The sequence below is a fragment of the Epinephelus lanceolatus genome, chromosome 12, assembly GCF_041903045.1.
Source record: "Epinephelus lanceolatus isolate andai-2023 chromosome 12, ASM4190304v1, whole genome shotgun sequence".
Classification (NCBI taxonomy): domain Eukaryota; kingdom Metazoa; phylum Chordata; class Actinopteri; order Perciformes; family Serranidae; genus Epinephelus; species Epinephelus lanceolatus.
Window position 1 is genome coordinate 19,416,571 of NC_135745.1, and position 23,313 is coordinate 19,439,883.

At 40.6% G+C, this 23,313-nt stretch overlaps 1 protein-coding gene across 3 annotated transcripts in view; it reads right to left on the reverse strand.

The window, feature by feature from the left end:
- Window positions 1-18,023: 18,023 nt before the first annotated feature.
- LOC117271462 (netrin-G1-like) overlaps window positions 18,024-23,313 on the reverse strand; it is an 87,319-nt gene continuing 82,029 nt past the window's right edge. For all 3 annotated transcript variants that reach the window (XM_033649617.2, XM_033649618.2, XM_033649616.2), the window contains one exon: window positions 18,024-19,939. In XM_033649617.2, the coding sequence (XP_033505508.1) occupies window positions 19,701-19,939 (239 nt within the window). In that variant the 3' untranslated portion in view covers window positions 18,024-19,700. The remainder of the gene's footprint in view (window positions 19,940-23,313) is intronic.

Consider the following 23,313-nt stretch of genomic DNA (forward strand, 5'->3'; position numbering starts at 1 on the left):
ATACATCCACTTTTTTCCCCACCTAATTTTAGTGATCATCAAGTCTTGTTTATAGAGGCATCATGTTATGCATACATACTCTTATTGTGATGGCCTGCCACCAGGTGGAGACATGAAATAGAATGCTTTTCTATGTATGTAATATTCATTCATTATGCAAACTAAGAAAAAGTATGTTGGCCATTTCTAATAGTTCATTTCCAAGCCAATTATTGATGATGTGCTGATATTAGCATGCACCCTTAGAATATAGTCAATCATTAACAGGAAGAAGGGACCCAGGATAAATACTTCACATTGTTCCCTTTGAATGGCACTAAAAGTAAATGAAAAGCCAGTTCTCATGTTCGGCTTCACACGTGTTAAGTCATCAAAGAGAAAAAATATATACAAAAGGATACAAGAACAAATAGCTTTTAAAAGTGCATGTGTGTGGGGGATGAATCGTGTAGGTTACTACTTCACTGCGAGCTGCTTCATCTTTTGATCATTCACTGTAGAATCCAGAGAGCCATTTTACATTCCACAGATTTTATGTTTACCTCAACTCTTTCTGGTTTCAGAATGAATGATTCAAGGGTGATGTAACCGCTGTTCACTGTAGAGCAAGGTAGCACAAGGGCGTTAAGTGATGCTGTTTTCCTTCAAACGTTAACATCCCGCTAACCGTGTGTGACATCAATATTTAATAAAAGCAGACTCTTTGAATTGTACTTTTGAAATTTGATAGGCTATTTTTCTCTCTTCAGACAAATGTTACATTGCAGGAGCAAAGGCTTTGTGGTTGCATCACAAATGATAGTGTGATTGACATTTTGTGAATCTGACACAGTTGGGGAGGTGCAGCGGAGAGCCGGCAGTGCTCAAATAAAGGCTAAACAAATACAACAGAAAAGAAAGACACCGGGAAGCAGCTGTGGTATAGGAACATGTAAGCTCAGAGCAGGTTTATGTCTTCTTCATTTGCTTCACTGAAACAGGAAACAATCTTGGCCCCCTTTCACTAAATTTGCGTCATGAGATCTTTCCTCCCTCATTCATTTTGACAAATTATACTTACTAAAACAAACAACACACCTGCAACCCATGCATAAGCAAGCCAGAGCCCTGCAGGACTCCCATACTGTGTTTATCTCTCATGTTAGGGGCGATGTTGAAATACACTGTTGCCGCTGTTTGCAGTGTACGTGTAAGAACTGCTGGCATTTGTGAAACCACCCCCTTGGCTTTAGCCCTTTCTTGCTGATCCTCTACTATTGCTTGAGAAGAACAGCACATCCTGAAGTCAAGGAAAATAGTTATAGAAGTTCAAATCTCACTGCATGTCAGATATCTAGAAATTATTTGGTAACACTTTACTTGAAGGTATCTACATAAGGGTGACATGACACTGTCATAACTATGACATGACACTGTCATGAACCTGTTATAAACATTATGTCATAAACGTTTATGAATGCTGTCATTAAGTGTTCGGTTTTTGTAATGACAAGTTGACATTGTTTGGTTTGTCTTGATTATGACAACTTGACATTAATCAAAGTGACATTACCAGAAGTTGTCTTTATCATGACAACTTGACATTAAATTTGTTTGGGATGTCTTTATAATGACAACTTGACATTAACCAGGATGACATTACCAGAAGATGTCTTTGTCATAATAACTTGACATTAACAAGAAATGCACCTCTTTTTGTGTTTATGAAAAGTTGACATAATGATTATTATAATTAGATGTGCAAGGTTACAGACTGTCATAACAGCCAGTCTCATCCTTCATGATATCTTAATGACAAATCAAAATGGTGGTCTGCTGCTGCTGCGAGAGATCAAATTTCACTGGGGGCGGGGGATTCAGCAGTCATTCATTTTGTTGCCCTAACCAAAGATACTGGATTACTACTGTATTATACAGTTTATACTGTACTGTACTATTACTACTATTATTACTGGTTTCTTCACCGTCTTTGCCCCAACGTCTTGGTGTCCTTCTGCTTCTTCTTCTTGTGTAACCTTGTGTGTATTGGCGGTTAATACAGCATTACCGCCACCTAGTGGATTGGAAGCGCATTACACCTATAATGGGCTTTTATTGGGAAAAATAGCTCAAATGCGACCCCCAGTGGTAAAATTAGGTATATAATTCGAGATACTGGTTCAGTTAGATATTTGGCTTTAAATTAAACCAGTTGGAAAATTTTCAAACCGGCACAAGCCTAAATGGTACCACTTTACTTAAGGTCAAAGAATTTATTCGTTACACTGTCATAATGGTGTCATGACAGCCAGTTTTGTGTCTTATCCTGCCAGACATCTATCTGTTTGGTCTGTAACCTTACATATCAGAAAATAATCAAATAGGCAAAATCTTACTTCCACTGGGCGGCTATGGCTCAGAGGTAGAGTGGGTTGTCCACTAATTTGAAGATCAGCGATTTGATCCTTGGCTCCTCCAGTGGACTGGAGGATCCCAGGCTCCTCCAGTCCACATGTCGAAGTATCCTTGAGCAAGATACTAAACCCCAAAATTCTCCAGGTGGCTGTTCCATCGGTGTGTGAGTGTGTGTTAAAACTGAGTAGCAGGTGGCACCTTGTATGGTAGCCTCGGCCACCAGTGTGTGAATGTGTGTGTGAATGGGTGAATGTGACTTGTAGTGTAAAAAGCGCTTTGAGTGGTCAGATGACTAGAAAAGCGCTATACAATTGCAGGTCCCCATTTCCCATATTTACACTGTAGTAACTTAGTTTGAAAAGTGGATGTAGTCTCACGTGTATCCTAGTCTGTGTTAACAGAACACGTCAGAACATGACGGCACTCCAACTTAAGCAGTAGCCGGTTTGACCACTAACGTGGGTTACAGCTATCTTGATGCAGAAACATCAGATGCTGCTTCTGGATCACCTGAGACGCACAGGAGAACAGGATGTGACCTAGGTGATTGAGAAAAAGACTATAGTCAAGCTAGCCGCCACTCGCATCTCTGCTGATCAAACCAGCTGCCGCTGAAGCTGGAGACAGACAAAGCGAAGTCTCGACACGTAGAGCAGTGAGGTCACTCTTGAGTTAATGTCTGGAAAATTATTTAATTGAAATGATTTTAAAGTTTTTGGAGCGCTGGCCTGATTGATTTGTTGATTGTATTTACTGACCTGATGTAACCAGTCTTGGTGTGTCTGGAGAAGCTGAGCCTTGCCTTTGGTTGAAACACAGCATGTCTGTAAATGACACCGAAACATAGCAGCGTACTTTCTTTTGTTCATTTGACCGCTGTGAAAAGACACTTATAATTTTAGGCACTGCCCTAATTTTCCAAAAAAAAAAAGTCCTTCCACGTTTTGTCAGATGTCACGATGTTTTACAGCTGACACCATTTTTATTGTCAAATTCAAAGATTCTGTCCGGATTTCCTGCATCACAGAAATCATAGGAACCTGTTTGAGCCCTTTGAACTCTTCGTATTAGCTAGGTAATGTCAAGTTCTATCTATAACCGTGTATCTGTTCTGGTTTTTTTCCTGCAGTGTTTTAATGCTCTGAACCTATTTTCTTCATTGCAGCGCTGTTTGTCATCTGTTTGTCTGTTGATGTGCTCTGTTTCCTGTCTTATACACCTATATTAATTTATTACCTTTTGTATTTGATGGATTTCGAAATATAAGATTCAACAGAAATAACACTGTCAGATAGGAGAATGCATTTCTACACCAGGGTCTCACAGTATCAGTATTCTGGTAATGTAAACACTCCCTCAGGCTTACTTTTCCCCCCACTGCTCTGCAGCCTCTCTAATGACCAAACTCAGCAGAGGGAGGGCTCTGTTGCGCTAACAGTAACCCTCCCGTCACAAAGAGGCAGAAAGAATGGCTCCCCTAATACTCTTCCTCTCCTTAATCTGCCTGTTCCTGTCTTAGCCGAAGAGATGAAAGGCGACGACAGAGAAGTTGGACAGCAGCCAGAGAGAGAGGAATGGGTGTACAAGGTTGCGTGGAGTAGATAAAGTGCAGGGTGAAAGAGGATGGTGTGTCAGGGTGTGTGTGTGTGTGTGTGTGGATCTGAGAGAGAGACAAAAGGCAGAGAGAGAGAGTGAGAAGGAAACCATGCATCATCTTCATCTGTCTGAATGATCTCCTTAACCCCTAGTCTTTGCCAGTCAGCCCCTCTGGATCTCTATATGGGGGTTAAATAGGGATTTAGCGAAAGCTGAAGCTGCCCTCAAATACAGTGAGCTCTGAGTTCCTCTCACAAGGGCTCGACTCTCCAGAAGACTTTATCTGTAAGATTTATATTCAACTGCTGACCTGTGACCATCAACCCTCCTTACCAAATCAAAAAACTACAACTATAGAGGTTTTCTGTATTCAGACAAGGTACATAAAACCTGCCTTGCAAGAGAAAAATGAAACGTAAAAAAAAAAATCCAGTCCTGTTACAAAACTCACAGAAGCTCTTATAGCTGATATCTACTATTTAACAGCCACATGATGCCATAAAATCAGGATATGACTTGATCAAGGGTGACTCAGCTGAATACAATAAAGATAAATGCCTATTGATTTAAGTCTGCAGATCACCTCTGATTCTTCTCACGTCATCTCACCGTCATAGCGGATGTTCATATCCTGCTCCTATCAACAGTCTCCTTCTTGTAACCATGCTGGCAATGTTAACGCTGTTTACCTAAACCTAATCAAGCATTTTTTCAATGACGATAATATATCTATACAGTATTTCTTTAGATGGAAATAGGGAATATTTTTTTTGTGAATTAGACTCCATGGGATGTGGGTAAAGCAACGGATCAAAAAGATATTTCAAGAGCAGCATCCAGTAATTGAGTCATGGAATTTGGCAGGGATGATGACTGGCCAGATTCAGTGACATAAAAACCTGTGTTTGTAGAGGAGCTCTGGAAAAGCTGGAAGGTTGGAGCTGAATGAAAAGCAAAAATTTGATGAGAGAAAAGTTCCTCCTCACTGAACTTCAAAGCCTCGTTAACTGACAATACTTAATTGTATCTTAGCTACATGGGTTGCAGATCAGGAAGCACGAGTGTTTTTGTTAAAGTCTTGCGAATCATTCTGACACCACCTGTGTTGTTAAGTTACAAGGGCTTTCATCTAGTGCAGCCAGCAGGTTGAATTAATCACTTATCCAATGAAATATATCCACATCTGGTCGATGGACAGGCACAAGATTTGGTTTATGAAAAACTTTTCCTTTGTCATCATCATCAGACCGAAATTTCACTTTTCACAATACTTTTATTTATAGAATGACGAAATTGCTGCAAAAATCAATGATATTCTCAAGTATACTGTGTTCAGCAGGCTAAACAGTAAACAAAGATGGTGAACAGGCTATATTTGGCAAGGGAAAAAGGGACAGGGTCCATTTTCAATGGAGTCCCTTGAACTCTCCTCAAGTTATCTGAATGAAAAATTCTATTGGTACCCACGAGTCTCCACAGGGCTTGTTCCCTGTAAATAATTTGTTCCTTACAATCAGTGTACTACTTCGAATTAAAGCTGTATATTTATGATTTTGTTTTGTTTTTTTAATATTTTTTTGGGCATTTTTGCCTTTAATGGACAGGGCAGTTAAGTGTGAAAGGGGGAGAGAGAGAAAGGGGGGATGACATGCAGCAAAGGGCCACAGGCTGGACTCGAACCCGGGCCGCTGCGGCAACAGCCTTGTACATGGGGCGCCTGCTCTACCACTAAGCCACTATATTTATGTTTTTCATAAAAAAGGACAACCAGCTTATTTGTGGAACAATGGATCGTCTAATACAGGGGTAGCCAAGCTGCGACTCCGGAGCCACATGTGGCTCTTGAGCCCCTCTCCATTTGCTCCCTGTGGCTTTGACCAAAAATTAGGCTACATGGAAAATAATCACAATTATTTTTGAACATTTTAATTTTCATCCATCATTGTTGTAGGCCTACAGTGATTATTTTATTATCCAGTTATAAAAATATGTTATCTGTAGACCTACAACAAATTTAGAAAATATTTTAACATTTCATGAACTAAAATGTGAATATTAGCTATGTCTATGGCCTGGCGAACATCAAGAGCGGTGTTTTGTCTTGAGTCTCCTTAGCGAAGCTAGCTGTGGGCTCCAAATCCAGAAAGAAAAAGTGTTGGAGGAAAATATTTGATTTAATAGTGCAGACAGATTTGTTTACTTGCGCTGCAAGGTCTAAAATATTCATAAATACTGCAGAGTAGCCACCTTATGGTAATGATTAGGCTAATTAGTAATGTTAATAAGCTAATTTAGACTTAATAAGGCTGTGTTACCTTTATTATAAGGCTCAAATATACAGACAAATTAAGTTTTTTGGACTAAAAGTGGCTCTTCTGGTAGTAAAGGTTGCTGACCCCTGGTCTAACACATGTACAGGTTTATGCTACTATGCTAAACTTGGCTCATGAAACTTAATCAACTAAGGCTGGCAAGCCCGTAACTCAGTGTCTCTCCCCACGTGTTGCATTAGACATGAGAAATGTGCCTGGACTTCCCTGGGTAAGTGTGACGTCTTCTGTCTAGCGGTGTGTGTGCGGTTGACTCATCGCCAGGCCACCGCTCTTGCTCCTTGTGACCAGCTCGCTTGAACTGGACGACTCCACTGGACACCCTTCCGGTGCCGTTCCATTGGACCAGTCAGCCAGCTTGCTCTTCTTCGTGGTTGTTCAGAGTCAATGTGTATTTACACGGACAATTCGTGGTGGCTTGTAGAACGCTTTCTCAGTCTCTTTTGTCTTCAGAATGTCTTGACCCCGGCATCTCCCTCGTGGAGTGCTCGCTCAGCTCAAAGGCCTCTCCAGCTCTTTCTCCAGGTGCGGCTAATAGCAGCCAATAGGTCAATACAACCAACCCCCAAGTGTGACATCAGTGATGACTCTGGCTCCTACTGCCTAAACCACACCCACGTCTACAAGACGTTCACTTAACTACCAATAAAGCTATCATAACAACAGATACATAACACATTAAAAAAGGACTCTTATGGAACTCAAAATGTGAACTGTACTGGTATTAGTCTATGCACGTCTGATAATTAGTAAAATTAGAAACCAAAGTATATCAGTCTGCAATTCCTTAACTTTAATATTTATATATTACAACAGCATAATAAAATTCCTGAAATTCAGTAATGGCTTTTGGTTTAGTTGTGCCACCCCCCAAATTTTCAGTGGCCCCATCTGGCCTCTGAGAGCTTTCTAGAGTGGTTGTAGATGCTTATTCTTTCTAATCCTTAATAGAAATACAATTAAATAATAATGGTCAGGAATTAAAGGAATGAATGAGGAAGGAATGAGGAAGAGAAGGTAAGGACAAGACCACCCTCCTCCCTCCTCGCCTGGATATTTTTGCTAAGTCGCTGTGAGGACTCTATCAGTGCTACCCAGCAATTAAGATCTCACAGATCAAAGCAGTCTAAATGAGCTAATCCTCAGAGAACCGCTGCTCTCTCCTCCTCCGTCTATCTCTCTTTTCCCCTCTCTATCTCTCCCTCACCCTGGTTACTTCCTCTTGACTCATGGCTCCATGTGCTGACTGCGCTTTGATGCTTGACAGCAGTGGGTCTCCTAAATGTAAAATGGTGAATAAATGCACATTAATGGGTAATGCTTTCATATCCTTAATGCCAATTTGCACAGGCTGGGGAGCATGTTTTCAAAGGTCTTAAGACATAATTGGTGATCATGAATCCGTAGCTACTCTATCTGATGCCCACATGCAGCGCAGCTGAGCGCAGAAGCCTAACAGACTTATAAAGATCATATTGGCAGAAAGGCATTTTGCACAACGTTTGATAACAAGCAATATTCATACATCTAGGCCCGCATTAAAACTTATGGTGTGACAAGCCCCTTCTGAGTGTAGCGAGTTGGAACCAGTGCTGGCATGAAAGCGAGTGACAGCTTTGAGGTCAATAGTTGTTCATAGGAGCATGACGCCGCTAGCTGCTTAGCAGCTCGGCCATTATCATAGAAAAAGCAGAGCATCTGCCTGTGACTCCTGCGGACAGGTTTAACGAGGTGGCGCTGCTCGTCATGGGGGCCGCTTTGGCAGGGCCCGTCTGTCTCTCACCCCTCTTGCTCCTTCTCTCTCCCCCTTTCTGTCTCCCTCTTTTTCTCCAATCCCTTCCTCCAGGTCTGCCAAACAGGGGTGTTCGTGTTTACTGCTGCCTCTTTCCATCAGGGAACCATTGTTTCATGGCGGGCTTTTGTGATGAAGGCTTCTGTCTTCCCTCCTTTATTTCTCCCCACTGTAACTTGAATCTCTTTGTTTTTGTGTGCCCGTTGTCTGCCTTTAAACTATTTCTTCTCGTGTCCCCATCAGTCTGTTTCTCTGACTATCTTTCTGTGTGTCTGTTTTTTTTCTAACCGCTTTTGTACCGGCTCTTTGTTTTGGGATTTTCTGCCACCACCACCACCTGTGCCTCTCTTTCTTCCAATACACCAGACAACAGACCTTGGATTAACCAAAACCATTGCCAACACTGGTTTGCTACAAATGTGGACCAGATACTCTTAGTTAAAATAACAGACTTATTAATATAATGTCATAAGTTACTAGAGGATGTAGATTGGCAGTAATAATAGAAATGATTTACAGTCATTTCATTTTGAAATATACAGTGGAAGTGACTCATTTAACCAGATGAAGAAGTCCTTATGGAAACCGAGATCTGTGAGTTATGAAGCTGGCATTGTTTCTGGAAAGAGATTTTGTTTTTGGATTTTGTAAGCATAAAAGTGAACACACACTGACATGCATCAAAATACTTGCACATATTGTTATCTGTGAAAGCTGCACAATGGTGGCTGCACAATGGTGGCTGCACAATGGTGGCACCTTGACCCATGTCTGTTAGATGACACGAGTCAACACATCATGGTTAGAGGTTGACTGATTTATCATTTTGGCCAATTAATCAGCGCTGAAAGGACATTTTACAGACTATCGTTATCACGGAAACTTGACTTCGATAGTGGCTGGTGGCTGCTCTGTTAGTCATCCATGGGACGTACATCACAGACTAGAGTTGAGGAGAGGAGGGTTGTGTTAAATGGAGCAAAAAAGGAGCTTCATCAGTGGATACAGCTTCAGAAAAAGCAGGTCTCTTCTGGTGTGTGACTGTGTCTTTTGTATTCTTCTTCATTTTAACATGTATTTACGTGACAGTTTTGCCTGGACTGCAACATCTGGTCGAGTGCTGTAGCGCTGTATTGCTTGAGCTAAAGTCCTTGAGATCATGGATGTATTAAGAGAACTGGATAGAGAATTGGAGGCAGGGCACCTTTCATTCCTATGAAAATTGCTCAGTGGTGCATGAGGCCAAAAAAAAAAAAAAAGTCTATATCTGTGTTGGGAAATTACCTGGATCTTCCGCATTGTGGGGCCCATAGAGCAAGACCACTAGAGACTTGTGGCTCAGCATGGCAGAGTGCAGCTGAGCTCGGCCTAGCAGCCAACATCCACAAACCGAGTGTCTGACTTCGGTTTTTGAATGGGGATAAAATGATTTAATCTTGCAGCTTTTCTACTTTTGAGATGTTATTGGATGGAATGGATCAAATCCTGATAGTCAAACAAGTCAATTTGCAGAGGTTACGATGCTAAAAAAAATGTATGCACTGATTGACAGACGTCTTTTTCCTAATGTAAGTCTATGGGAAAAAGGGTTTTTGGGGCAAATGGCATCATAAAACAGACTTGGTCATTAGTAAGTTTGTTGTATTTCCACTATGTAAAATTGGCTTCAAAGCCCAGCGCTGTTCCTGGGGGCTTGCCCAAATCCTCTACTGAGTAAATGCATCTACTTGCATTTCAAATTAAAAGTCCTTGTTTGAAAACAAAGCCCACTGGTATATTTCAAATACAAGTAACAAAAATACTGCCCATCTCTGATCACCGTTGGCCATTTAATTGGCTGTTTGCTTTTTCCTGTTCCAAGCTATTGTTATTTTATTTGCCTTTAAAAATGCAATATTGGTCGACCTCTGATCGGATATATCATAGACCTGCTTCCTAGCTTCAGTGCATGTCGACTCCTCAGAGAAGCCGCAGTTGCATCACATTTCTTTTACCGATCAGCACATTCTGTCTACTGTACCTTGACAACTGCATGTAGTGTGTGCAACGTGTCACAATGATGCAACATTCTGCGGCGCTTGCAGTGTGTGTTGTTAATGTATTAATGTGTAAATACTGCACCTCCTGATGCAAACTATTATTCATCATTAACGCTCCCACTTGCAAAATATGTGCATGCTTTCCACAGCCTTGCTTACAACTAAGCAACCTTTGTGTTCATTTTTATCAACACAGCTTGTAGCTTAAGTTCAGTATATCCGCATCCCCTTTTGTTAACATATCACTGAATTAAAATGTACAAATTACCTATTTGAGCCTAAACCTTTGTGATCCTATCAGTTGAACCTAACCTGGCAGGTGCCTGCTATAAGGATGGCGGAACAAATACACTGAATGCTAAAACTGGAATGGTTTCTAGGACTGACAGCAGTCTTTGTGTGCAGTGTTCTTTGGAACAGGTGATAGTCTTTTATACACTCCACAGGTATGTTATTCTTGTTTTTCCAGTCACAGGTGTTTCTGATGCAACCCAGAGACCAACACAAACCCCACATCCCTCCCAGCACGTGAAAAAATGAGGATAAACCATTTTCTTCCAAACTCCGGGAACTCTGGAACAGACTGTGAATGGTATCTTTTATTTATGGACGGCGTCGGTGTGATACATAAATAATTTCTTCAACAGGGTGTCGGGGGCTTGTGGTGCCAATCCCAGCCGTGGCTGATTTGCAATTTAGGTGTGGCACTGAAGGCCAAAAGTGCTGGATTTGGCATTGAGAAAAAATAGACAAGAGCTGTGATCGTGTGTGACACTGAATAGGATTACCATCTGTAGCCGAAGAGCCGATTGCTGCCCTAGATTGTATTGAAATGAGGGGACATCAGATTGGTTTGTGGTCGTGACAAGAAAGCAGATTTTTTTTTTTAAAGCTTTAGCTTTGTGCCTCTAAACTGTCCTGCGTAAAGCTGCCTATGCATTTAAAATAAATAATTTTAATTTCATTATTTTTTTTGCAATAATTGTCATGCACATTACTTGACACCCACATTGACTGTATGACATCCTACATAAAGTTTATGGTCCTCAGCAAGGACAAGGATAGTTTTAAGCTGTACTTTACAATTTCCAGAATATTATTTTTCACATGTTTCTTGAGTTAATGGATGGTGGCAGAGTGGACGCATTGCTTCCTGTTTAGTCAGTTCCAAGAACTCTGAAAGAGCAGTGGGGAGAAAGGTATTTCCATTATGTTCCAGCGGAGGCAGCTTAACTTCCTCTTTGTTCTGTCTATTGATTCTAGTGTACTTTGGCTCTGTGTGCCAAGCCAGCGAACCACCCACCAGCTGTCCTTGCGATGTCACGGTTGTGAATAGGAGTCTGATAAAGCCACAGATGGCATGCTGCTCCCACCCCTCCATAACTGCCATTCCTGATGTGTTGCCACATAAATGGAGTCGATACAATTTCTACCGCTGGAGCTGACAAATTGATTAGGATGGAGAGGGCGGAAGGTCCTGTAGATGTTAGTGGGCCTGGCTGCATGTACGCTATGAGTCGTACATAAAAGCACATGAGGTGCACTTTTGTGTGTGCGCCTCAGGCTCTCACATGATGTTCAACCCCTTTTTTAATGGTCCAAAGAACACTTTAAACAAGCTATTAAAAGTTAGCTAGTTCACTTTTCTCTGCACAACATTGTTGCCATTATTTTTTTTATTGTCCTTGTACATTTGTCAGGGATGCAAATTTGTCACCCTATGGCGACAAGCGGCGTTTTGAATATAAGATAGAAGTTTTTGAAATTGGTGTGTTGGATGATGGGGCTACATTTGTGTCAAGCTATATATTCTAGTTATTTATTGCCAAAATACCAGTATTTTAGGTATCTTAACTCTTACAGTAAGAATTATGGCCTTCAAAATAAAAGAAAAAAATATAGGCAACGACACCTATGATGTAGTTAAACAGAAGGCTTGTTACACTAGTATAATTATGTCGTCTGAGAAAGGGGCTCTGAGCTCTCTTAACTCTCTTGTTTTTGTTCTCTAAGTACCCTCTTGCATTACTTTTATAGCAGTAAGATTACATTAATTCTGGGGTGAGATTTTCCCCATATCCTCATGCTGAAACCAACTGGCAATCCAACCAAGTGGTTGCGGGGGTTGCCTCTTGACATATATGGTTCACCTTTTTCGCCCCTGTTGAGTTTGAATTTTATATTGGTTTATTTTCTAATTAAAAACAGTGCACTTAGAAGATGATATATGTGCTATGTAAAAAGGTGTATACATCTACCCTGCATCACAGATTTCTCCTTGGGCAGCTTCTTTGCACTTCTCTGCACCTTTTTAATATAACCTTGCATTTCAAAGGACAAAATATTGCAGGTGAATCAGTTTATTTCAATGGAAACGCCATGCCAAAGTTAACGTGGAGACAATGTCCATCGAATTAGTGCCTTGAGTCAGTACTAGGAGTGTAACGATCCATCAATCTGGATCGATTTATCGATTCAGTGATCAGCAGCTTAATATAATTGATGCAAAGTGAAAACATTTATCCATATCATCGCCTTTATTTTGAAATTCTGTCTCACCATCAAATAGCAGTGGGTGGACGACCAGCAGCCATGAGACGATGAGGCTAAAGTTATTGAAGTCTTATGAAAAAAATGATGGTTTGGGTTAAGATGAGAGGATTTCTTCTAGAAAGGGCTCTCTGACAGAAAGGTTAACATATCCATGTGCTGTTTGATATGTGTTAGTGGAGTCAATTTAAAGTCAGCTGTACTGCACTTATTATTATTGTGTTGTTTTTATCTTTTATGTCCAAAAGTTAAAAAGAAAGGATTGTGTTAAATGTGCAGATAATATTATCTCATATTGATCACACAGGCCCCTTAATCACATCGAATTGAAATCATATTGTGGCAGACTTTTTAATGTCAGCAAATATTGTATTGTCCAAAGAATCAATATAATACCATATAGTAATGAAACGGGTGATTTAGACCCCTATTCAATACTAAGCAGACTTGACAATGTTGTCCCTTGAATGAACTGAGAAGTGAAGGGAAAACTCTTCGTAGCTTATTTGGTGTGCTGCCTCATCCACTGGTAAATTTGCATGTACACATAAAAAAGAGACTGTAACAACAGGATAATAAAAAAACAACTAAATTTTCATTCCAGAATGTTAAAAAAAAAAACTTAAGAAATGCCATCATTTCCTCACCACCTTAAGTATGTACTGTACAGTAATTAGTTTCATGCGATGCTCGCGACCGTTTTGCAAGACCAGGTATAACTTTTCTTCAAATGGTGGATATCTTCCGCAACAAAACTTTCTGAACAAACAAACAGACTGACAAGAAAATAAATAAATATATAAAATATTGTCAGGCAGCAGGCAGCTTTCACTCTATGAGAATAGTGCTGCCGCTACTGCTCAAAGGAGGAGAAGATCTTTGTGGAAACTGCAACTCTCCATATGGAGCCACACTTATAGTTTCATTTCTTTTGTTACCTTGACAGTTGGGCCAGCAGCTGAAGCTTGCTTAGCGACGGGTCAAGGACAACTTGTTGTTAGAAACACAATGCTATGATTGCGAGAAATATAAGGACCCACAACATCTAACTTGAATTGTGAACTGAAAACTACTGTATGTATGTGTCATGATTTAAACAATAGCTGTACTTTATTTATAACTCTTTGATTTGAAAAGAGCTATGGGAGGAAATATGAATCAGGCTGTCCATTCCCATTTCAGCACAAGCATTTGAAATGGTTTGGAAAAATGTATGCAGTAGTGGTATTGACAGAAGTTCAGCCTTCTATCCATGAGCAGGCATGAGACTGTGTTTGAGTTCTACCACTGGGCATTTCAAAGAGTGTCACTGATGAGCTGAATATGGATATTGGATTGCTAATAAGCTGAGTGCTCCAGTCATGTTGCTGAGCCTCTTCTTTCCTAGATACTGAATACCCCTTGTCTTATGTTATGTAACTTTCTGTTGGTGCCACCAGTGCTGACAGCGGCAGAACACAAGGACTGCTCGTGTCTAAAAATGTCCTTCTAATACCCCCTCCTGAGTCTTAGAAGTGAAAGGAGGAAGGACAAGGCGTTGCTGTGACACGGAACAGTGGGGAACATAACTAGCGAACAAAATCCTCAGGTCTTTTCTTTGTGCAGTGAATTCTGACCCCTGAAAAAAAAAGCCTCATGCTGCACGCCAGAATTGTACCAGAAAAAAATCATTATCATAAAATGTTCCACTGCTGCCATATATAGGTTCAAATGTCAGCATTTTTGTTTAGCTATGTATGGTAGTATTATAAAGTATATGCATGGAAATATTGAATAACAAGTTGGAGTTACCACAACTTTTTCTGTCTCTAAATCTGGTATTAAAAAAGAGGAAGTTACTTTAAATATTTCCATGCCCATGATAGTTCAGCAGTAAGCAGGCCATGTAGAGGATCTATGGTGCTCATTTTCCTTCCCTGGCTGAGAATGTCAGTGTATTGCACTTGCTGTAGAGGCAGAGCAATGGTCTCAGCCCAGTTGTTCATCAGCACTTTGTGCCATAATCTGCATTTAAGTACAAGAGACTTGGATTTAACCTTAAAACTTTTCTGTGCTAATAGCTAAATACAGCCCAAAGCCAGGAGCAAGTGTCATAAAACACCATTTTTATTGCACTAACATGTCATAAAGGTAATTGTCTTTCTCTCTCTCTCTCTCTCTCTCACACACACACACACACACACACACACACACACACACACACACACACACACACACACACACACTGGCCCTTAAACACTGCTGTAAAGCTTTGTTTCCTCCAACTGTCGCCACAAAGAGTCCCAAGAGTGCCACTTCACATTTTGCAGAGCCAGTTCAGAGACAGGAACCTTGGAGAACACTTTTAAGTCACAGACGGCAATATAATTGTAATATTCTGACTGTATTTGGGGTAAGAGGATAGTTATTGGTCAGTTTTCGTCACATCTACAAGCTTGAAACAGCAGCTGACCTTTTGCTAAGCCCCCATCCCCCTTAGTTACTGTTGGTACGCCTATCAAGCTTTCTGTGCTTGAAGTTTAAAATGATGACCAAGACAAATTTAAAATTGAAATTCCTGCTCAACTTTGAAGCAATCATGGGGTCCTTGATTGTCTTTTTGTTTCCAACTGTAATGACAACAATTGCTGGTGGTTTTCTTCGCCATAGCAAGCTAGCTGTTTAAGCTAACATTAGCAGTGTCTTACATCACACGTCACACGGAGTGTTGTGTTTTTCGCCGGCTCGCTTTGCGTCGTCTTGGCACTTTTTTGATAAACCACGAAACCATAACCTAAAAAGTTGTTTATTAGCCTAGACTCTGCCTCAACCCGCCTGGAGGTAAAAACCTACAGGAGACCTGACATCAAACCGTAACTTCAGAGATGATTTTTAATTTTGTCTTTTGTGATCAACAATTTACGAAGATACTCTTAGATTTATGCTCCTTGTACTGCTGGCACAGCTGCAACCCTGACTAGCGTTAGACCTCCCTGTGGATTTTCAAACACCTTTTACCTGGCTGCTAATAAATTCTCAAATTGACCATCATTACGTTATACGGAAAATATGTTGAACTAGACAGTGCGAATATATTTTGACATTTAGATGGACGAAATTATGTCCAACAACAATAATCTCCTCAGATGGGGGGGGAGGGGGGGGGGTCTGTATTGTGATATCAGTGTAAGGTTAGTGTCTTGCATCAAGAAATGCACTGACCAAATAAGCCTACAAGGCAGACTTTGAATTTTCATCTAAGCCTACATACGTGTGAGACCATATAAATGATAGAAAAACCATGAATAGTGTATTCTGTATGCCTTCATGCATACATACATCAAACAAATAGATCTGATTTTCTATGTGTTTATTATTCAGTTGAGTTTGCCTTATTGCCCCAGCTATAAAAATAGAACTAACCTATACTTTGCCACTCAGTCCAACTTCTCATTTTCATCAAACCAAATGAATCCAGGATTTTTGTTTTGAATTCTTACACTGCACTCAGGTTTTCATACAGAGTACGAACATGCAATCAGAGCACAGGGTGAGATGGTCCCGGAGCTCGTTGAAGCATGCACTGCTGCGTCCTGCAAAACCACACCCATCAGGTGAAATACTGTGTTTAGGGAGTCCCGTCTCTAGCTGACTCCTTATATTTTCCAACTGACTTGTTTTAAAAGGAGAACCCTGCATTGAATGTGAACTCAATGGCTACACACATGATGTGCAGAAAGCCAGCATCATGACCAGTTTGTCCATGTGGATGAAATGGAAATAAAGACACAGCATTGTTCTTGTATTGCAGAGTAGAGATAGTTAGTCCTAGTATTATATTACAAGTATGATAAGCTGTGTGGCTGCTATGGCCAGCTTACATATTTTTACAAGCAAGACAGAAGTTGTATTTTTTACTCTTTGTATTTTCAAGCAGTGCATTTCACTTCAAGAGGAAAAGCTTTTAGGTTAAGGACTAACAAATGTCTTTTGCAAATATAACTTTATCTTTGGCAACAAGTTTGGTTATATTGGGTGTAGATTTATCCAAATCCAATAAAGAACAGGACACATATATTTAATGCAACCTCTATCCCCACAAAGTATTGAAGCCTTTTTGGTCTTGGAGCTATGCTAGGTTAGTAAGGTAGTTAGCTGGACATGCTAACGTTTGCAGCTTATGTTAGAGCAGATAAACGCAGTGTTTAATCCATACCTCAGACTTTTGCTCTTGTATTTTTTAGTTTGGAAAAGCTACAGAAAATCTCTATATATAATCACCCTTAAAGCTACAGTTGGTACCTTTTTGGAAAATAACTACGAGACAAATAATTTGAAGAAAATAACAACCGTCCTTCTCCTTCTACTGCTTCTAATGGAGTTCACTAGAATCAACCATGGCTCACAGAAGACGAGCCACTGTCACAAGGAATCTCTAATGCAGCTGTCAGACATGTCAATCACTTCTCATTATGTGATCAAACTGTCAAATTAGGAAGGGCTGGTCAAATATGAATCAAGATTCTGTTACTTGAATATTTTCAGAAATATATTTTAGTGTACTGTTTAGCTGTAAAATGAAAAAGCTGGTCCAGCTGGTGGGCGGTGCTAGGTGCTTTGATCGACTGTATCCAACATCGCGGTCAGATCACAAACGTTCTCATTTTACAGCTAAAAAATACACTAAAATATGTTTCTAAAAACATTTGAATTTTGAATGATATTTGATCAGCTGTGCCTACTTTGACAATTTGACTGCAGTTCATGGAGCGATTGACATGATTGACAGCTGCATTAGAGACTCCTCGGCTCTGATTGGCTGTTTTTGTTCACGTGTGGTAAGGCCATTAGAATTGCTACAAGTCGATAGAGTTGGCATTCAGTGCTGTGTGAATATAGTGACCATTTCAGCAAATATGGCAAAAGTCATTTTTTAGCTTTAATGCAGCCTAATGCTACTTCAACTGATTAGAAATTTAAAAAGCTTGTAGGAGGAGCTGTGCATTTATATGGTTGCTAGCCTATAATTGAGAAATTGCTGTCTTGAGAAAAAGTTTAGTAAATGGTAAGCTCTTCAAGGATGTTGTTCATTTATTTTCTTATTTAAATTAATTGGCATGCACAAAGTTGCTTCTTTTTTTTCCTCCTGAGCAGATTTACAGTGACCATGAGCTTTTCTTTCTCCCTTCCAAAAATGTAATATTTGCTTTACTAAATAAATAACATCCACTCCTCCCCGCGGGTTATTTCACACAGTGTTTTAACCCATTTCAAGTACCTCATCCTCGTCTCCGAAAGCTGCTTTCCAAAGCACGAGTCTCTGTCAAAAAAGGCATTCGCTACTCTTTTCATCGACAGTGTCATTTAATGAGAGGCACTTACAGTAGACTCTAACACAATTAGGTGTTTCATGACAACCTCGGTAAGAAAATTAATCTCTCAAATGAAATTGGTCTTGGTGCTCAGTATGTCACCCAGTGGGATGTGACTTCATTTCTATTCATTGACCCTCTATGAATTAAAGCTCATTTCCTGAACGTGTCGCTTCTCATAGGCTCCCGCAGCAGGATGCAGGCTTTGAACCGTACCAGCTCAGAAAACCTTCCCCTCTTTCCATTTGATTCAAGGATTAGATTTGATTACAGATTTGAGCTGGACAACCTCTGCGACAGCCGTGCAGTCCCCCCGCCCCCATGTCTTCTTGTTAAATTTACATAAAGCAGATGGGATTTTGGCTTGAGATTCTTCTGATTCTCCCATGTTTCATGAGCACAACAAGGATGGGTACAACACATTAGAAAAAAAAACCAGCTGTAGTCATATAGGGATTCATTTGTTGACTGATATATTGCTACCAGCAACTGTTGCTTCAGTGAACAGGTCAACGATTGGCATCGATAGCTTTCAAAAAAATCCTTCAAAATGATATTCAGCTATTGTCATTGCCTTGTACTTATCTACAAACAATACACTGTTTCACTCGACACATCTTGTCTCAAATGTCATGTCACTACTTAATAAAATTACTACTGTTCAACAACAAGACAGAGACATGTTTTTCTTTTTCCCTTTGGTGGAAGTGTATTGTGTAAGTGTGTATGTAAACATAGTTTTGACAGCAGCTCTCAAATGAAGAGAACCACGTGCCACACAAGCAAAGAAATAATACAACCAAACTCTTTGCGCACTCATAGTCCACATCTAGGACAGGTCGGCAGCAATAGAAAACAAGTAATACATTTTTTTGTTTCGCGTAGTCATGAAAATATCTGTTTTATACAAAAATTAAATACAGTTACAGTATGTTACAACTTTTTTCCCCCCCCCGTACAGGTGAGCTCAAGCATGACTACAAAGCCTCTGAAGAAAGAAAAAAGAAGAAGGACTAGATTGGTACTTGTAGAGGGGCTTGATAATAATACATGTGCAGCATTTGGCAAAACAGACACCCTTCAGCAAAGTAAAATCACCAGAGTCACCAAAGCACAGGGAGGAGAGGGTGAAGGGAAAGGGGAAGAGTGAGGAAAGAAGAGAAGCAAGTAAGGAGGGAGGCAGTGAGGCAAGATGTTTTAAGATGTCCCCGTCCACATTATTATTTTTTAATAACTTCAGATGATACTTAGAAATCATGTGTCTAGTTTTGTACAGTTTGCTCTCAGAGTGTGGGTAGCTCTATCTGAGTCTGCAGTCTGCCTTTAACGAAGTATCAGCCAATGACATTATCACAAAGCAACTGCTCCAACTGCTCTCTCTGTGACATTATAAGACAGCAGTGACTTCAACAAGCCTTTCATAAATCCATCTAGCATTCAGTATAACAGATCAGTGCACAACCTGTTGCACCTAGTAACACTGTCACCCACCACTGTGGCCTTGGATATACAAAAGAGTTGCTTATATTGTATGCTGAGCACATTGTCCACACATCCTTTGTCCTTTATGTCCTTAAGGTTGAGAGTTCAGTCTCAACATATGTGGTCTTAGGGTTTTGGTTGAGGGGTGGGAGGCCGTTCAGGTCTCTCAGCAAAGGGAAACAATCAATAGCGGGAGCACTACAAGGGTAAGAGTGAGCTGGCGGCTGATGGGGGGATGATGGAAGGAGGCCCGTCCAGACAATTGGTCATCACACTCCCCGGGGCCCTGGCAGCGAACTCTCTCGCACAGGACGCCCGTGAAGCCGGGGGAACAATGGCACCGCTGATGGTGGTGGCAAGTGCCACCGTTCTGACAGCGCAGCATCGCGTTGTCACACACCCGAGCTGCGGAGACAAAGCAAAAAGGGCAGGGGGAGACAGGAAGGGGTGATTAATAGATCACTCAGCGATAGGGCGGCAGAGAACATCAACAGGCAAGTTCACAGGGCACAAGCTGCCTCTTCTTGTCCTGTCTGCATCGCTCTGTGTCCTTAGAGCACAGCTGACACATTAGGGAGGGTGAAGCCAAGGACTTTTGTGGAGGAGTGCGCAGAGGAAGAGGAGACAGATAACCAGGGCACGTACTGTATGAATACTAGAATGCAGCCCACAGCCTGTGTCAACCCTCTCCATGAATGATTGTTCATGACAAAAGAACACAGACAGACATTTTCTGGGTTTATGGATATTTTTAGGAGCACCAAAGGGACTTTAGAGCAAATAATCCTGGCAAAACAAAAGAGCAAACAATCCATGGCAGTGATGAGGTGAAATTAATGATTAGTGAATCAAAGGATGCCAGAGTATTGTGAAACAGCCCCCCCTGTGCAGGACAGGAGATTAAATTTTGCTTCCCTCTGGCACGGTGACACTCAAAGAACAGAAAGAGGAGAAGGCATGGGGATGGATACCTGGCTCCACCTGCACCACCACTACCTTTTGATATGCAAATACGCATTTTCAGTAATTCACCAATTGCTCTTATTTTCCTCTCTGCAGTTGACCTCACAACAAACAATATGGCCCTGTTAGAAGAAAATGATGTTACATCCAGGACTGCATTGTTCTAGTGGCCACCAAACATTGCTTTGTTTTGATAGAGATTGATTACGAATACATAAGCTCATATTCACATTTCCAGACAAAAACTCACGACTCAATTATCCCAGGAAGCCTCTCTGCTGGCAGAGGTGAAATCCTGGAAGAGGTAATATTTGCCGAGAGATTTCAGTGTAATTGGATATCTCTCCTTGCATAAATAGTAATCACATTTTTGGTTTTCGGTAATGTGGCTCATGCATCAGAATAAACTCAACAAATAATCATTGCTCCTGCCAAAACTGATTAAAAAGGCATTGGTATTGCATTTAATGTAATAATATTCCCATCCCCTTCAGACAGACACGGCTGCTGTTATGTGCTTCAAATGGAAACTCCACCTGTGGATAGAGGGTTTTATCATCAATAAGGGATTTTCAATAATTCGGTGATGAAGTGTTACAAATTACTCTTCTGGTGAACCTGCTTTCCTTCCTTGAAAACCCTGAGAGGTTTGGTGTGTCAGCCTCGTCGTGTTTTTACCTATTTATAGAGAGACTGATAGTGATAGCATTATAAGAGCAAATACAGCAGCTATTCGTCAGTCAAACTCCTTACTTAAAATGCAGCACTTCTAGGGGCTGCATTGCATGATAGATTTCTCCCTGTATGATTGTTGAACGCTGGTGCAAAATAATGAGTCTGGCAAGAAGCCACTGCTCCTCCATTCAAAGACTGACAACAAAACCTGACATTTACAATTGATGATATAGATAGATTACAAATTTTCATCCATAAAAACCTTGAGCTGATGCTGAAAATATGACATCATAATGTGTATATTTAGATGTGACACAGAAAATAGACGCAACAGACCCTGATCTGCAAATCAAATCACGAATAAGCTGTTTGTGTACATTCAGGTCACTTTGAAAGGCAAATCAATACCGAACAAGAAAAATGATAATTTTCATAATTGGAGGCAGTAGTGCAGCTTTGAAAGGGGCTTAATTGGAATTACTTTATTATTAATGTGTGTATTAGAGGCTGGCATGCCATGGCTTCCAGCCACGACCACCGACAGTTTCTGCACTGCAGGTTCTGCCCAACATTTGTGTACACATTTTGGGATTGCATGCTGATGCAAATCGAGGATTTAATACTTAAAGGTCCAGTGTGTAGGATTTAGTGACATCTAGTGGTGAGGTTGCAGAACTGAAACTTCTCTTGTGTGGAGGAGAACTATAATGCCCAGTGCAAAAACACGAGCCAGTATTTGATTTGTCAGTTCTGGGCTACTGCAGAAAAAAAACAAGTCCATGGAAAAGAACCCACTCTCTAATGAAACACAAAGATTCTTAAGCCCTGTCTCCACCAAGCAGTATGGTACAATTCAGTTCAGCCTGGTATGCTTTTTTGTTTCCACTGTGAAAACTCGTGGATAGTACCAATGGAACCGTTCCTTACCGTCCTTATTTTTGTTCCCCCCTCTGTTGGGGTACCTAGCACACAGATCTGGTACTAAAAGGTGAAGCTGTGAACATTGCAGTCCATTGACTGGCCAATAGCAGACAGTCACTCTGCTCAGGGCTGAGTTGTGGCTGGTTTTGAGGCTCATGTAACCTCTGTTTTACATATATTAGTAGACTGTACCTATAGAATAAAGGATGTTTTGCTGTCTCTTGCAGCAGCTGGAGTCAGAGAAAGAATATCTGAAGGGTTACTTTTGGTTCCAAGTGTACTACACCGGAAATGTTGGTGGAACCATGGCTTTTGTTTCAGGTGATTCTAAACTCATGAAAACATAATTATGAATATGTGTCATTTCTGACAATAGATAAATCCTACATACTGGACCTTTAACGTGGCTATAATCAATATTTTTGTAATAACAGAGGATCAAATTACTATACTTAAATTAACTCTGTGGTACCCGCAGCTCTATTGAGCTCGGTGATTTCACTTGTGATTTGAGATTTTCGGAGATTTGATAGTGACTTTCAGCTTTGGTTTCCTGGCCTTCAAATATTCTGTTTTGGTTCACCCTCACTGCTTGACAGTATTGTTTTCGGCAGCAGCAGGCAGCTGTTCTAAGCAACTAAAACTTTAAAAACCCACTCTACACTACGTGGCCAGCATGCAGACAGAGAGTTAGCACCGAGCTCCTGAACAACAGTGGAGCATTTACCAGCTTAAGGGAAAACTTCACCCACAAAATGACCATTTGTAGATCAATTAGTTATGCCATGTTATCTTGAATTTATGAAGAAAACTTTCTCGCATGCCTCATGAAAACGGCAAACATGTTGGGTTATAGATAGATCACAACATCTGTTTACAAACTCTCACACAGCTTGTGCAGTATAATCCAAGTCTCATTTATCCAGTCATTTGCTCAGTACTTCCCAAAAACACATGCATTTTTGCTTAAAAAAAAAAAAAAACCTTACTATTGGACTCTGACTTTAAAGAGAGCATAGATGCATTTCACCTTCCGTTCACTTTTTAGTGGAAATGCATATGGCAATTTTGTAGATGAAGTATTCTTTTAAGAGACAGATATTTCCCTCAGGAGTTGGCAGAGATCAAAAACAGCTAAATGGAGACTGAATCTTAAATACATGTTGATTTGTGTTTGCAGGTCCGCAATACCATCTTAAAAGTGATAATATGTCGATGTT